We start from the raw sequence: 13,208 nt of genomic DNA on the forward strand, positions 1-13,208 counted from the left end.
AGTGACATCCATTGAAAGTGAAGGGGGGATAATTGAATTAAATATATATATATATATATATATATATATAAATAAAATCGGTATTAAAAAAATGCATATCGGTCAGGCCCCACTTAATTGGTTCTAAAATTATTATTTACTGACTACAAATAATGCGTCTCATGTCCTATGCTAGTAGGCTTTTTTTTTTTTTGTTTAACTTAAATTCAGTGCTCTTCCACTAGATAACAGGAGCTACAATTGTGTTTCCATCTGTAGCCATTCATATAACTGAATTGTTTTCAATTAAGCAGGTCCAGATTGCACACTGCGTTCTGTAAATTAAGACAAGATCACCATTTTTTTTAGTATACGTTACTCACAAAAAGTTATTTAGGTTTAAAGGTGAACTTTCCAAACATGTCCACTACCAGTGTCTCAAAAACAATCAAACTTGTGGCAGATTGTATTCTAGTGTAAATCATTGCCGTTTGTATGGACTAGAGAATGTGTAGAAGAAAATCTCAGATGAAATGTGTTGTAGACTCTTGTGACGCTCAAGATGTGTAGTTGTAAATGAACCAGGAAATGTATTGGTCCTTTCATGAATCCAACACCTGTTGAGAATTTTGGTAATTGGTACTTCATTTATATAGCGCTTTTCCCCATTGGCCTACTGATGACAGCATCAGGAGCAACTGGGGCTTCAGAATCACAAGGTTCATCCTGTACTTTTCTCTGAAAGCTCAATACCACTAACTTTCTGTGAGTTCAGTATACTTTAGCATTTTTTTTGTTTGGTGGTGTGCCATGAGAATTTTTATCAACTAAAATATGTACCTTGGCTCAATAAAGGTTGGGAAACACCATTACTATATATGACAAACATTGTATGTGTGTTAAATGTTTTTTGGCCTTTTCTAAAGAGTTCCTCTGAGGTTTTATTTGTTTTCAGATTTGCATGGCGAGCGCATATTCTACTAAAGGTTGTCCAGCACCTGCTTTACATCCACGATGAGAAGCAGGGAGAAGAACGGCAGAGCGGTTGAGCGCTCCTGCTGTGTTTACTGCATAGAAGACGACGTAAAAAAGTTTGGCAGCCGTATTGCTCACAGCGTCAAAACCCTTCCAACGGGGTGCCCCTAAAGTCTAGACTCCTCATTCACGGTAATGTGTGAATACCACATTCAATTTTGCAAAACGTGTCAACAATTTGCTTTACAAATGTTGGAAATTATATTGAAGACACAGACCCCCCCCCTCCCCCAGCTTTTTCTATTATACAGAGCTATGACATCATTAAATGAACCTCCTCACTTCAACGTAATTCCAAGGTGGTGCCAAAGCACTCATTTTCTATTAGACAGTGTTATGTCCTGACTAAATTAAGATAGTAACTTGACTTCAACATAGTTGCTTGGCACCAAAGCACTACTTTTCTATTATACAGTACAGGAGTACTACGTAATCCTTCCCTTACTTCAAAATAGCTCCTTGGCACAATGATGGCACCAAAGCACTACTTTTGTTAGAGGACAAGGCTCCAATGCATATGTGGGCCTGTGGGGGAACACTGTATTCCAAATTAGTTGTTCAAAATGCAATTTCTTGAAAACATGAATGCGTCCAGACTTAAGAGACAACCTGTAGATTACTTTTTTTTAAATTTGAATTTAAACGAAGGATTAGGGCAGACATTTTAGCTTCTGCTACTCACAACAAAAAGCGAGACAGCAAGACAGGAAATGATACAAAGTAAAAACATGATATGTTCCTAAATTAAAAAAATTATAATAATTTTTTGTTGTACTTTTTCAGTAGGAATGTCTGCGTGTCTGATTACTAAAATATTTGCATGTCTTCTAATTGCACTTATTATCTTCAGTGAGCATGAGGAAACTGCAGCATTCGTCTTGGCTAATTTGTAAACACATTAAAAAAAAATACTGGTTAGTTTTCTAAATGTATTCCCTTCGCGTGCTGAGAGAAAATGTCAGTGACAAAGTAAAAAAGTGGAAAAAGTGAGGAAACTACACAAAGTGTCAGTGAGAAAATGGAGGATGGAATAGTGCATAATTTTTTCAAGTTGGGGTGATTTTTTTTTGTTTTTTTGTAAAAAGAACATCCGATGAGGATCGTGCCGATGTGGGCTCTATTGCTTCACTTTTGGTAACTAAGCAGACTCGAGATGAAGGCTAACATGATTCTCGGGGACATCCCCGAAGTTCCCAGTCTGCCTCTGAGGTACATTAACCCATTAAGGCCTAAAGCGCTTGGCAAAACACGCCTCTAAAACCTTAAGGTGACTTTTGAGTCTTCCTGGAAATTCAACAATATTAAAAATAATTGATATCTCAGCTCCTGAAGCAGATATAAACACCAGGGTTTATACAAACCTAAGTTTATTATTATAAACCTTCAATATATATATTTATTTATTTATTTTTTAAATCAACTAACAAATGTCGCTTCTGCGGGTATACAACTCCAAATATATTTACCTTCAACACTGGAGCGCAGTGGTAATAACCTCGAGCGATCGATTGGTAATTATTCGTCGTCCATTCCGTTACAAAGCCGTCACAATTTCCAACATCCTCATTTTCTACAAACATATTTCTTAACAATACGTCACTGCCGACTCGTTACACGGATTGGAATTCCTCTCGCGCCGTCGTCAATCGCGTCTTTTATTTCATAACTCCCGCGAATCTGCGACGCTCGAATCGAATAAAACTCCAGAACGTGCTACGAGACGCACGTTATTTAATCAGCGAAGAGACCAAGAATTGGTCAAAACAAAATGAAATGACAAATCCGCTCTCCCGGGTTTAACGGCAGAAGCGCGGTCACGCGCTCCCGGCCTTAATGGGTTAAGGAGGCGAGTGGGGGATTCGGTGATGATACCAGAATGAATAAAGACCGATTCCAGTTTGTTACACTGAAGCAAACACGCACACAACCAGACAAACGCAGCGAGTGGACAAAAACAGGGTGTGATTGATTCTTCACAAGTTGGATTGTAAAACGAGCGACGGAACGCCGCGTTTTATGCGTCAGCGTCGCGTAAACAGACGCCGAAAGTCAGGAATGGATTCAAGATTGGAAAACTCCAAACGCAAGCTGTACTCGAGTCGTTAAGAGTGCATTCCCATCCAGGAAGCCGAGCGGGGGCCTTCCCGACGAGATGGTGACCTCCAGTGAGGAAGTGGTGACAGAGGGTGGAGAAATGCAGCGTCCGAGGACTGTTCCTGGAAATGGCAAACTTCTCCCTTGGGGCGAGCGACGCGGAGCCAGAACTCGATTTTTCTTTTCAGTTGGATGTGCAAAAAAATCGTCAACATTCTCAGGCTACATTCACACTCTCTTCTCCATCCGCAGCAAGTCTCCTCCTCTTGCTGCTAGGGCTGAACGATTTGGGATTTTTTTTTTTTGACCTGCCTCACTATTCTGATTGCTATTTATTATGAGATTATGTATTATAAATGGTAAACAAATGCATTATTTGGGGGAAATCTAAATTGGTTGCGGAATGTTACACCCATGATTTTTTTGCTGTCCTGTATTTTTTGATTTTGTTTAATTAACTGTGTCTTTCAATTTGTCTTTACAATAAAATGAAACATGAATATTTTTGTTGGCGCCGTTTTGTGAAAAATGTGTTTCTTCCATAAAAGGTGGTAGATAAAATTAAAAAAGTACATTATGTATTTGATTTGTAGTTCTGTAATAAAAAGTACTATTGAGCCATTTTCAGCAATAAAAAGTTCATATTTTGTCAATAATTAATTTGATAACTTCAGTTTTTTCATGTACAATTAATATCTTAAAAAACTATTTTTTCCACTTAGGTAACGACCAATCATGGCAAGGTATTAATTGTACATGAAAAAACTGAAGTTATCAAATTCATTCTGGACAAAATATGAACTTTTTATTGCTGAAAATGGCTCAATGAGTCAAGTATCCCTTTAAATTCCCCCTAATCATGCATTCACTTATCATTTCTGTTTATCAATTGCTATTCAAGTTTAACATTTCTGTCTTTGTGCATGTAAAGAATGAAGGGATTGTTGCATCTTTTTCCAGTCATTGTGCTTCTTAGATATGAGTGGAATAAACAAGCTGTCGATCAGCGAGCAGTTTTAAACATAAGATTCAATATGCAAGATGGCATCAGCCGTTTGTGAATATTGATCGCTCTGATTGTCTTTTAGCTAGTGAATCATGTGGGAATTAACCAAAAAACAACAACATTATCTATTAAATGAAGCTTAGCTAAATGTCACTATGACATTTGTTCCTGCTTGTATTAAGAACGTGTTGAGTAAGATTCTGGATATGAACGTACGTATGCAGCTACGACTGGATGCTAAGTGAGAAAATGACTTACCGTTTGAAAATTGCATTCTACGTCATGATGTCGCTTTGAATGGGATTAATCGTTCAGCCCTAATCGCTAGCAAACGCCGTTGCTACTTCCCTGCGTTGGAGCGTCCCTCAATGGACAGTTTGACCTCCTGCGGGATAAACGAGGGCCGGATGTGTCCGGATGTGACCTGCGGACACGGACCGTGCTCTCCCTTCATATTGTATCTTTGGAGGCCAGGTGAGGACCAGCGTCTCTGAGGAGCCCCCGTGAAGGCTGAGGCGTCCGTGTGCAACTGATAGCCACTCTGACTCCTGGTGTGCTCGCCCGACGTCCGACTCGGCCTGACGTGGGCTTCGAGGTGGCGCGCCGCTTCCTCCTTGTCCGCCGCGTCTTTCTCGGCCTCCCTCGCTCTGTCTCTGTGCGCGCGCTCGGTCCTGAAATGAGCCTGAGGGCGCGAGTGCTGCGGGGCGGGCGGCCCCATGAGCTGGTGAGCGGGTTCGGTCGCCGAAGCGTTTTTGCTCAACGTCCTGGCGGCGTTCTGCTGCTGCGCGGCGTTCTGCTGCAGCGTGATGGACACGCACACGTCGCCGACTTGCATCTGATGGCAGGCCAGGCCGTAAAGCTGCGATGTGCGCTCGGGGCTGTACGACGACCAACCTTGGCCGAAAACGAAAAAGGGGTGCTCCGGGGGTACGTCGATGGTGACTTTGCTCTGCTGCTCCCCCACGGTAAAGTGCAGCGTCACCAGACCGGGCCTCTGCTGGCTGGCGCGGATGTCCACCACCATGCTGGAGTCGATCTTCAGCCCTCCGCTCAGCTCGGCGCTGCGCACAAAGTCCTGAGTCTGCAGGTCCTCCACGCGTTTCAGTTCCCCGCTGGCCAGCTGGATGATGGCGCCCTTCATGAAGTGCGACGGGTTGCCGGCGCCCGGGCCGGGTACGGCGCAGGAAGCTAAGGCCTGGGTCACCTCGGCGGGAGGCTGCTGCTTCTGGGGAACGAGCGGCTCGCTCCCGGCCCTCTCAGGGGGGCCCGCTCGGCCTGAAGGGTCTTTAAAGGAGGATTTCGGAGAGCTGTCATTAGCTTGCGCCGGGTAGTGATGCTGAGGCTGCGGGTGATACTCCACGGGGACGAGCACCGGCTGCCCGTTGGCTAGCATGACGGCGTGGGACGGCTGCCCCGCTTGTTGTTGCTGCAGTGCGCTCACTCTGGCCTCCCCGTGGGCCACGTACCCGGGTCGGCCGGAAGCGAGAGCCGGGTTCTCTCCGTGGACGTCTCTGGATCGCTGAACACACTGAGACAGATTCAAGGGGGCGAAGGAGACCTCCTTACGTCCCTGGCTGGAGGAGGAGACCAAACTGCCGACCACCTGCTGCACCTGGAAAACAATCAACTGATATCAGTAATCAAATTAGTGCTGTCACTAACGAATATTTTTCGAATCGATTAATCTATCGATTATTAGGATTCATTTTAATTTTGCACTAAAGTGTATTACAAAACAATTAACCCACAGTCATTGTTTTCCAATGTAAAAACAGATGTCTCCAAATGTTTTATTTTGACTAAAACACAGAAGTTAATTAGTCTTCTTTCATGAAGGACTGCAGAAATCAGTGTACAATTACCGTTGATATGCTGAAATCAGAGAATTTGGTCAATTTTCAATTAAAAAAATGGTAAACGATTACTCGATTATTAAAATAATAATAATAATTGATTATTTGTCTCTAAATCTTGTAATGTACATTTTCAATAAAAAAATATACCTAAAAAAGTAGGGCTTTATCGAATATTTTTAAAGTTGTTGATAATTGAGTTACCTGATTAAAAAAATATTTTGCATTAATAATAACAACATAATCATGTGATAATCAGGTATAATTTAATGTCTACTTGGGGTCATCGTCACATTATACTACTGTCTTTTGTGACTTTGAATGAGTATGGCATTGCTCTGGCTGGTGAGTGACATGGGCGTCAATAAATGTAGAGTTGGCTGGCTACTGAACTAGCTAAATCTAGCCCATAGAACTGGGGTGTCCAACTGCCCCCCCCCCCCCCCCCGAGGGCCACATACAGCAAAATGAAAGGATTCAAATGCCACTTTGAGTTTATTTTTAATTAATCAAGCACACCAAAAAAATAGTCAATTTACAGTTTACAGTAAAGTACATTTAGTTTAATTTGGTTATAAATATGATTTTTTTTTTTAAAGGCTGCTATCTAAACAACTTTTTTGAAGGCAAATAGTTTAAGATTTTGTGGTGGTTAAAGACTCTCTAACGCACTGGTTCTCAGCCCCGGTCCTCGAGTACCCCTATCCAGCCTGTTTTCCATGTCTCCTACAGCCAACACAGCTGAGGATCGCTATCAGGGTTCATGCAGAGCTTGCTGATTAGCTGATCATTTGAAACACCTGTGTTTCTTGCGGGAGACATGGAAAACAGGTTGAGGAGCACTCTTCTAACCCACCAGAAAAGAACAGACCCTCTGCAGCTGAATCCTATCGCTACATTCAGAAGCAAAACAGGAGCAATCTGGCTTAAGTTGGCCGTTTTTAAAGCAGTTACTTGGGAATCATTCATGTTCACAGTTTGGACCTCGACAGAGCAGAAAGTGGAGGGAGAAAACTACCAGAAGTGCTGTCTGTCACTATCGAATATTTTTAGAATCTATCAATTATTCGATCAATTAATAGACTAATCCTATTCATTTTAATTTTGCATTAAAGTGTATTGCAAAAGCATTTTCCCCCTGATTACTGTTTATTAACTCATTCAATCCCAGCCATTTTCACTGAAGCAACTCACTTCGCTCCCGGCTGTTTCACTGGGATTTTGACAGATTTTGCAGGGCCCACAGAATATTCTGTTCTATTGCTATAAAAACATGGAACCTCCCAAAAGTCAAGTCAAGTCCGACTAGAGTCTTTTCTTTCATCAGAAAAAAAAAATCTATCCGTTTCCGTTTTTCAGCAATTAGCATTAGAATATAGCTAAGTTTCATCATTATTCACTCATCTGTTTCAAACTGTGGGTAAATGAGCTCTGTTTGACCACTTATACTCTGCTACCTGCTGGCAGTTTTTGTAATAACTACCATTGCTTCAAGCATTCTTTTCCGTTCTGAGGCTGCATCAAAGTACGTTTTAAAAAATTGCATAAAAAACGTATAAATATGTCTTTGGGAGCATGGTAATTTAAAATAAAACGTATTTATACATTTTTAGTAGCAAATGAGTTAACCAGTGATTGGTGTTTATTTCTTACTTGTATTCATATAGTGAGAGGAGGGGATTGATGTACTATGTTACCGGTTCGGTCATTATTTTCCAAAGTAAAAACAGATGTTTGCATTTGTCTTGTTTTGATTAAACACAGACGATAATCAGTCTTATTTCATGAAGGACTACAGAAATCAGTTAATAATTACTTTTGGTATGCTGAAATCAGAGTCTTTGGAGAATTTTAAATTAAAAAAATGGCTCCAAATGATTACTCGATTATTAAAATAGTTGTCGATTAAGATGATAATCGATTACTTTGACAGCTCGAGAGGAAACCATTTTTGCTTTTAAAAACGATATATCCCCATAGTCAACAAGTGTAATAGAAAGTGGATGAATCGTGACTAATAAAAGGATCCGTCACATTGGACACGTGTCAACACTCACCTCCAGGTCACTGTCTGGAGTGCTGCGATGGCCGGGGGAGCTCAGCCGGCGTTTCTGGTTGGGTTCGTGCACCGCAGCGATGGCGGCTACCTGCTGCACACGCGCGTTCCTGCTCTGGTAGGTGGAGTCCAAAACGACCTCCCTGGCCCCTTGGTCCTTATCGCCTCCATTTATCTCTGGCTCCTTTTCCTGATGCGCGCTGTGGGGGTCCCTGGAGGCGGCGGCTCTGCCAGCGCCCTGAGGGTGATAAAAGACCGGCATGCCGCGCGAGCTGAGCTCGACGCCGACGGCACCGAGGTGCTGCTGGGCGGCTTGCTCTGAAGGCATCATCAGCGGGACGCCGCCAGATGCGGGAACTTTGGCAAAGGTATGAGCGGCTACCTGAGCCTGAGGAGGCGGGGAGACCACGCCTTCTTGTATGACGGATTGGTAAGGGACCAGGTGGGCCTGAGGGATGGTCGCTGAGGGGGAGATTAAGGAACTGGGGACGAAGCCGGGGGGTAAAGCGTAGGGTACGGCCGCATACGGGGAACTGACGAACTGGAGGGAGGAATGAGGGAGTTGCGCGTAGCCCAAAGGAGGATAAGGAAGGCCCGGATGCTGCAGGAGGGGCGAGTGTACGGTGTAGGCTGGAGAGATGTGGCTTAACACTGGGTGAGGACTGCTGGGCGAGTATGTAACAGACGGTAGCGCCACTTTGTAAAGCATACTGTATTGGTCTACGGGCACTGCTGATATGCCATCAGAAGTGTCGGCGGCGAAGTGAAGTCCCGGCTGAGCTCGCAGCCACTCCCCGGACGAAAGGCCTCCCTGGGAGTCACTGTTTGCCGCGCAGTTCGGGATGCAGCCCGCTTCATCGTCTCCAACAGCACCACTGGCACCCGCACCCCAGCCTCCTCCTCTTTCAACGGCAGACCCCACTCCTGGTGTTCCTGCGCCGCCGCCGCCACAGTTACTAACAAGGAGGTCCCTCTTCTTGGGAGGCAGGCACTCCTGGTTGCGTTCCTGAGCCGACTTCATCGTGACGCTGGGACCAACAAAGTCGATTCACTGGACGCCGCAGGAGGCGACGCTCGCAAGCCAGTCGGCCCGCGCAGGCACCAGCTCTGAAATCCCCCGGCTGACTTCCGCTGGCAGCTCTCCTGGCGGCAAAACAAAGCAGACATGAGCGGGAGAACAAAATCATGTCTTTTCTTGGGGTACATTTACAAAATGTCCACCTCGGAAGACTTTATTTCATTAAGTGGTTGTTATGAATCATACATGGTCAATAAAAGATGATGCTGTCACAATGATGTCATTGTTGCAGCGCTGCCAACGCTGTTTATTCTCAAAGACTAAGACAACAATTCTGTACCAGATCTGCACTGCTGCATGTATTAGAAAGTAATGTTTTCTCATGTACATAATGACAACAGCTGGGTGATTAATAGGGGTGTGCTAAAAAAGAAATCGCAATTCTCATTTAGTACGATTCAGAATCTATTTTAAATGTCCCAAAATCGGTTTTATTTAAATTATTTTATACTGTCTTCTCTTTGTTTGTGTGTGCCTTTATTGGGAGCGCTGTTCATGTTGTAACCGATTTGGTCACTGAGGGGCAGTGTGGTACCACGCGGTCTGATACACTGTTAAGTTGTAGCCACATTAGAGAGTAGAAGGAAAAAGTCACAATCAAGTTATTCCAATAAAAGTTGTTTTTTTGCAGCGTGGAGCTGTTCTTTTGAGTGATTAAAGTGCTGCGAGCAGAGCACTAATTAGCATTAGCGAGTCAGACTGGAGTAGATCATTGCGATTCCTTGAACATCTATAAATTGAAGCAAAAATCATTGTCAATCAAATTATTTTGAATCAAAAATCTTTCTTAATCGAAAATCGATTCTGAATCGAATCGCACACCCACAAATCGGAATCGAATCGTGAGACATTCAAAGATTCCCACCCCTAGTGATTAATTTGGATTAAGATTAATAATCATGATAATTCATTAATTTACCAAAATAACCACCACTAAAATTCAACTACAATAAATATAACTTCAAACACAATACAATAATATTAATATAACTTCAAAGACCAAAAATAAATTAGTAACAACAAATATATAGCAATAAAAAAAAACATTGTGCCTTGTTCTTAGAAGGAATGTGTAGAGCTAAATGAAGATAAAAAAGATTGGAAGAAAGTGGTTGTTTTTCACAGATTAGGAAGAAAATCTGCCTTATATTGCCATATTACCTGTCTGTAATATTTATATGTTAGGACAGAACTTGTGTGTGAATATTCATTATTACTCAGGGAACTCAATGCTAATTTTCTATTAGCCAGTCAACAGGATTTCCCATTCACTGTTAGCATTAGCACTGGTGATGTTTCTTGATGAGGTACGTGCTGTATGCGTTTTATTCTATAATACAATAATTTGCATGAATTCTAAGTACATAAATGTCCAATATTCAAAATGCATTGTAAGGGGTGGAATTTTTTTAACTGACCAGGTACAATAGTTGACCTGCACTCTATTAAGGCTTCTACTTGGTACTGCACTGATGAACAACATCATGTTCACTCTTTACAACAAGAGCACATAAAAAAAGGATTATCTTGTTTTATCTGCAATTTCCATCAACAACATTTGGTATTTAACTTTGATTCCATCACATGAGTGCACACGCGCTCGCAGATTTCATCTTTAATCACTGAATAAAATTCCGGCCACAATAAATTCGGAAAGTGTGGAGCGGTGAACAAGTGGCTCGCAAATCTGCCTCGCGGTTCTGTGGTTGGGGGTTTGAATCCAAGCTTTGCCATTCTGTGTGCAGTTTCCATAAGGATAACCAATGCATGCTCACACAGCTTTAAGCCAATGTGTTTGGGCATTTATTCGATATCCTACGACAAGGGCGCGGAGTTATCAATAAAAAACTAGTACACTGAGAATAAATGCTCGGCAATTATAGCAGGGTCCAGGCTACAAAACACCGACCTACTAAGACTACTAGCTGTTACAATAACAGCCCAGAAGTGTACAAGTAATGTTTAATTATATATGAGTAGACCCAAAAGTGACACTAGTAGCGGGGAATTTTTTTACTATTAATAAACAGTGTTTCTCCTAGTGCGCTGAATTGTCTTACTAATGAGGACAAAGAGTGGATGGCCATCAAGGATATTAACTCTTTGACAGCCAAAAACTTTTAATGACGTATGCTAAAATTCTAATGAATGCCGCCAATAACATCAATTGACGTCAACTACGGGTTTTTTTTCTCAATGAGCAGTGCAACGTCTTGTGCAGCACTGTAAAATCCCAAAACAGCCACTAACTTTGACCAAAAGATGGCAGCATTGTAGCTCTTTTCAATGGGCTCCCGGTGTATGGAATTACAATGAAATAGAACGTTTTCAAGGATGACGTGAATGATCAAAGCCCTTGTCACATTAAATCTAATTCACAGAGCGTCACTTAACAAAAAAAGAATTAGTGTCAAAGTCACTGTTGTGCAGAAAATGTATCTTTTCACAAAAAGCTCGTTTTCTCCTTATCTTTTCAATTTTCGCTCAATGTCACTCAAATTACCTACCAGTATTTTCAAATGATGATTACTAAAGAATGGAATAAGGTAGAAACATACTTTTTTTTCCTAATGAATTAATGGAAAGCGATTTTGCTTTCGGTACCCACCATGTATATATGGTTAAAACACACAATATTCAGTTTGCCTTGAAAGATGAGTTAAAATACTCTAAATCAGCTGGCATTGTCGGGGTTGCTTTTTTGGATAATGTTTGGCAGTCAAAGAGTTAAACAAATACTCAAGGGCTTTCCATATATATATTTTTTTAAATGACTAGATAATCACAATATTTCCATCTGTTTTATTTCCTTTAATACCACATAACTACTTCAATACTTCTCGCTCATTCATTCAAGTCCGAAAACACGACGCATTTCATAGTGCGTTTACAAAATATACAGTGACATACAGCATACATATTACGACGACACACAGTCGCATCATTTTCACCCAGGATGTCATCATGAAGGAACGAGCAACGGGATCGTGGGAAGGGCACAACTTGGTCATGAGTTTGGTCGGTTGTCGGTTATCGGGGGGGTTGGGAGAAAGTGTTCCGACGACACAATCGATGAGCTTCCTGGTTCTGACTTGGAACGCAGTGAGCCCAAAAGAACTTGAACTCCGTTAAACAGCACAGACTGTGTACACCGTTAACTACTAGTGGATGCGGCTAAATAGCACTTATATAACGGAAATTACGCGTTACGTTGAATGCTACTTTTAAATGTGAATACGCGTTGTGTTTAAAAAGTGGAGTTCGCAGGCCTGTTATTCATTATTCGCGTCGTGTTCCACTGGACAGAGGTTCCGGTTAGTTAGCTGCTCGGCTAACGATGTTAGCTCACTCAACTCCATTCCTGCTCGATTCCTATCTCTTTCACTAACCCCACGGCAACGCGTACTTTGCTCTTGTTAGGCACAGCGGCGCAGCTTGTTCATGCGGGCTTACCTCCAATTGTCATCGCGGAAGGACGTTGCTGAAGGGGGTGCAATTAAGGAGATAAGATGAGCGATGTGTGACAAAAATCAAGGCTCAGAAGTCGAGCCCATCTCGAAGGCCAGCGGAGGCGCTCACCGATGACGTCACCGGACTGAGTCAATCGCCTTACTAGTGGCTCGTGTTTTATTTTTGTATATTACATTTAGCTGCCCCGCTGTACTTACATAATTCATACTGACATTTAGGTAAGAACTAGAAGTCTTACAGCATTTTCAGGATGACGCATATGACGTCACGTTGTCATTCCCAGCTTGTTGCAATTACTGTACAAGGAGTACTACATAGAAAATCTTTTGTAAATTATCTTTAGTTGACCTCAATTGATTTTTTTTAAAAGTTTTATTTTATTTTTTATGCCTTAGGTTATTTCTCTTTATCTTTATTGTTTAGTTTTGGGTTTTGTCTTTTATGTCGAATTGTTGTTTGTTTGTCATATATCGAATTGTTTAATTTTTTCAATAAGTGTGAATGTTAATAAGCAAAGATGGAAACTTTGAATTGATGTCTGATGTCCCAATGCTGTGATTGTTAAAAGCAGAAAGATTGAAACTTTGAATTGATGTCTGATGTCCCAATGCTGTGATTGTTAAAAGCAGAGTTTTT

General features: G+C 42.0%; 1 protein-coding gene and 1 long non-coding RNA gene across 3 annotated transcripts in view; one reads left to right on the forward strand and one right to left on the reverse strand.

Annotated features, from left to right (window-relative positions):
• atxn1l (ataxin 1-like) overlaps positions 1–12,692 on the reverse strand; it is a 25,037-nt gene extending 12,345 nt beyond the window's left edge. The window contains exons 1-3 of one of the 2 annotated variants that reach the window (XR_013293940.1): positions 12,555–12,692; positions 8,025–9,166; positions 4,373–5,726 (exon numbers count right to left, since the gene is read on the reverse strand). Coding sequence is in view for 1 of the 2 variants with exons in the window: in XM_077564450.1 (XP_077420576.1) it covers positions 4,455–5,726; positions 8,025–9,044 (2,292 nt within the window). In the remaining variant the exon portion in view is untranslated. Of the gene's footprint in view, positions 1–4,105; positions 5,727–8,024; positions 9,167–12,554 lie in introns of those variants that run through there. The other variant, XM_077564450.1, reaches the window with a different exon arrangement.
• On the forward strand, positions 941–3,612 carry LOC144050833 (uncharacterized). The gene is made up of 2 exons (XR_013293941.1): positions 941–1,146; positions 3,139–3,612. It is a non-coding gene; the product is annotated as an uncharacterized LOC144050833 (long non-coding RNA).
• Positions 12,693–13,208: the final 516 nt, after the last annotated feature.

Source organism: Vanacampus margaritifer, chromosome 4 (assembly GCF_051991255.1).
Source record: "Vanacampus margaritifer isolate UIUO_Vmar chromosome 4, RoL_Vmar_1.0, whole genome shotgun sequence".
NCBI classification, from domain to species: Eukaryota; Metazoa; Chordata; class Actinopteri; order Syngnathiformes; family Syngnathidae; genus Vanacampus; species Vanacampus margaritifer.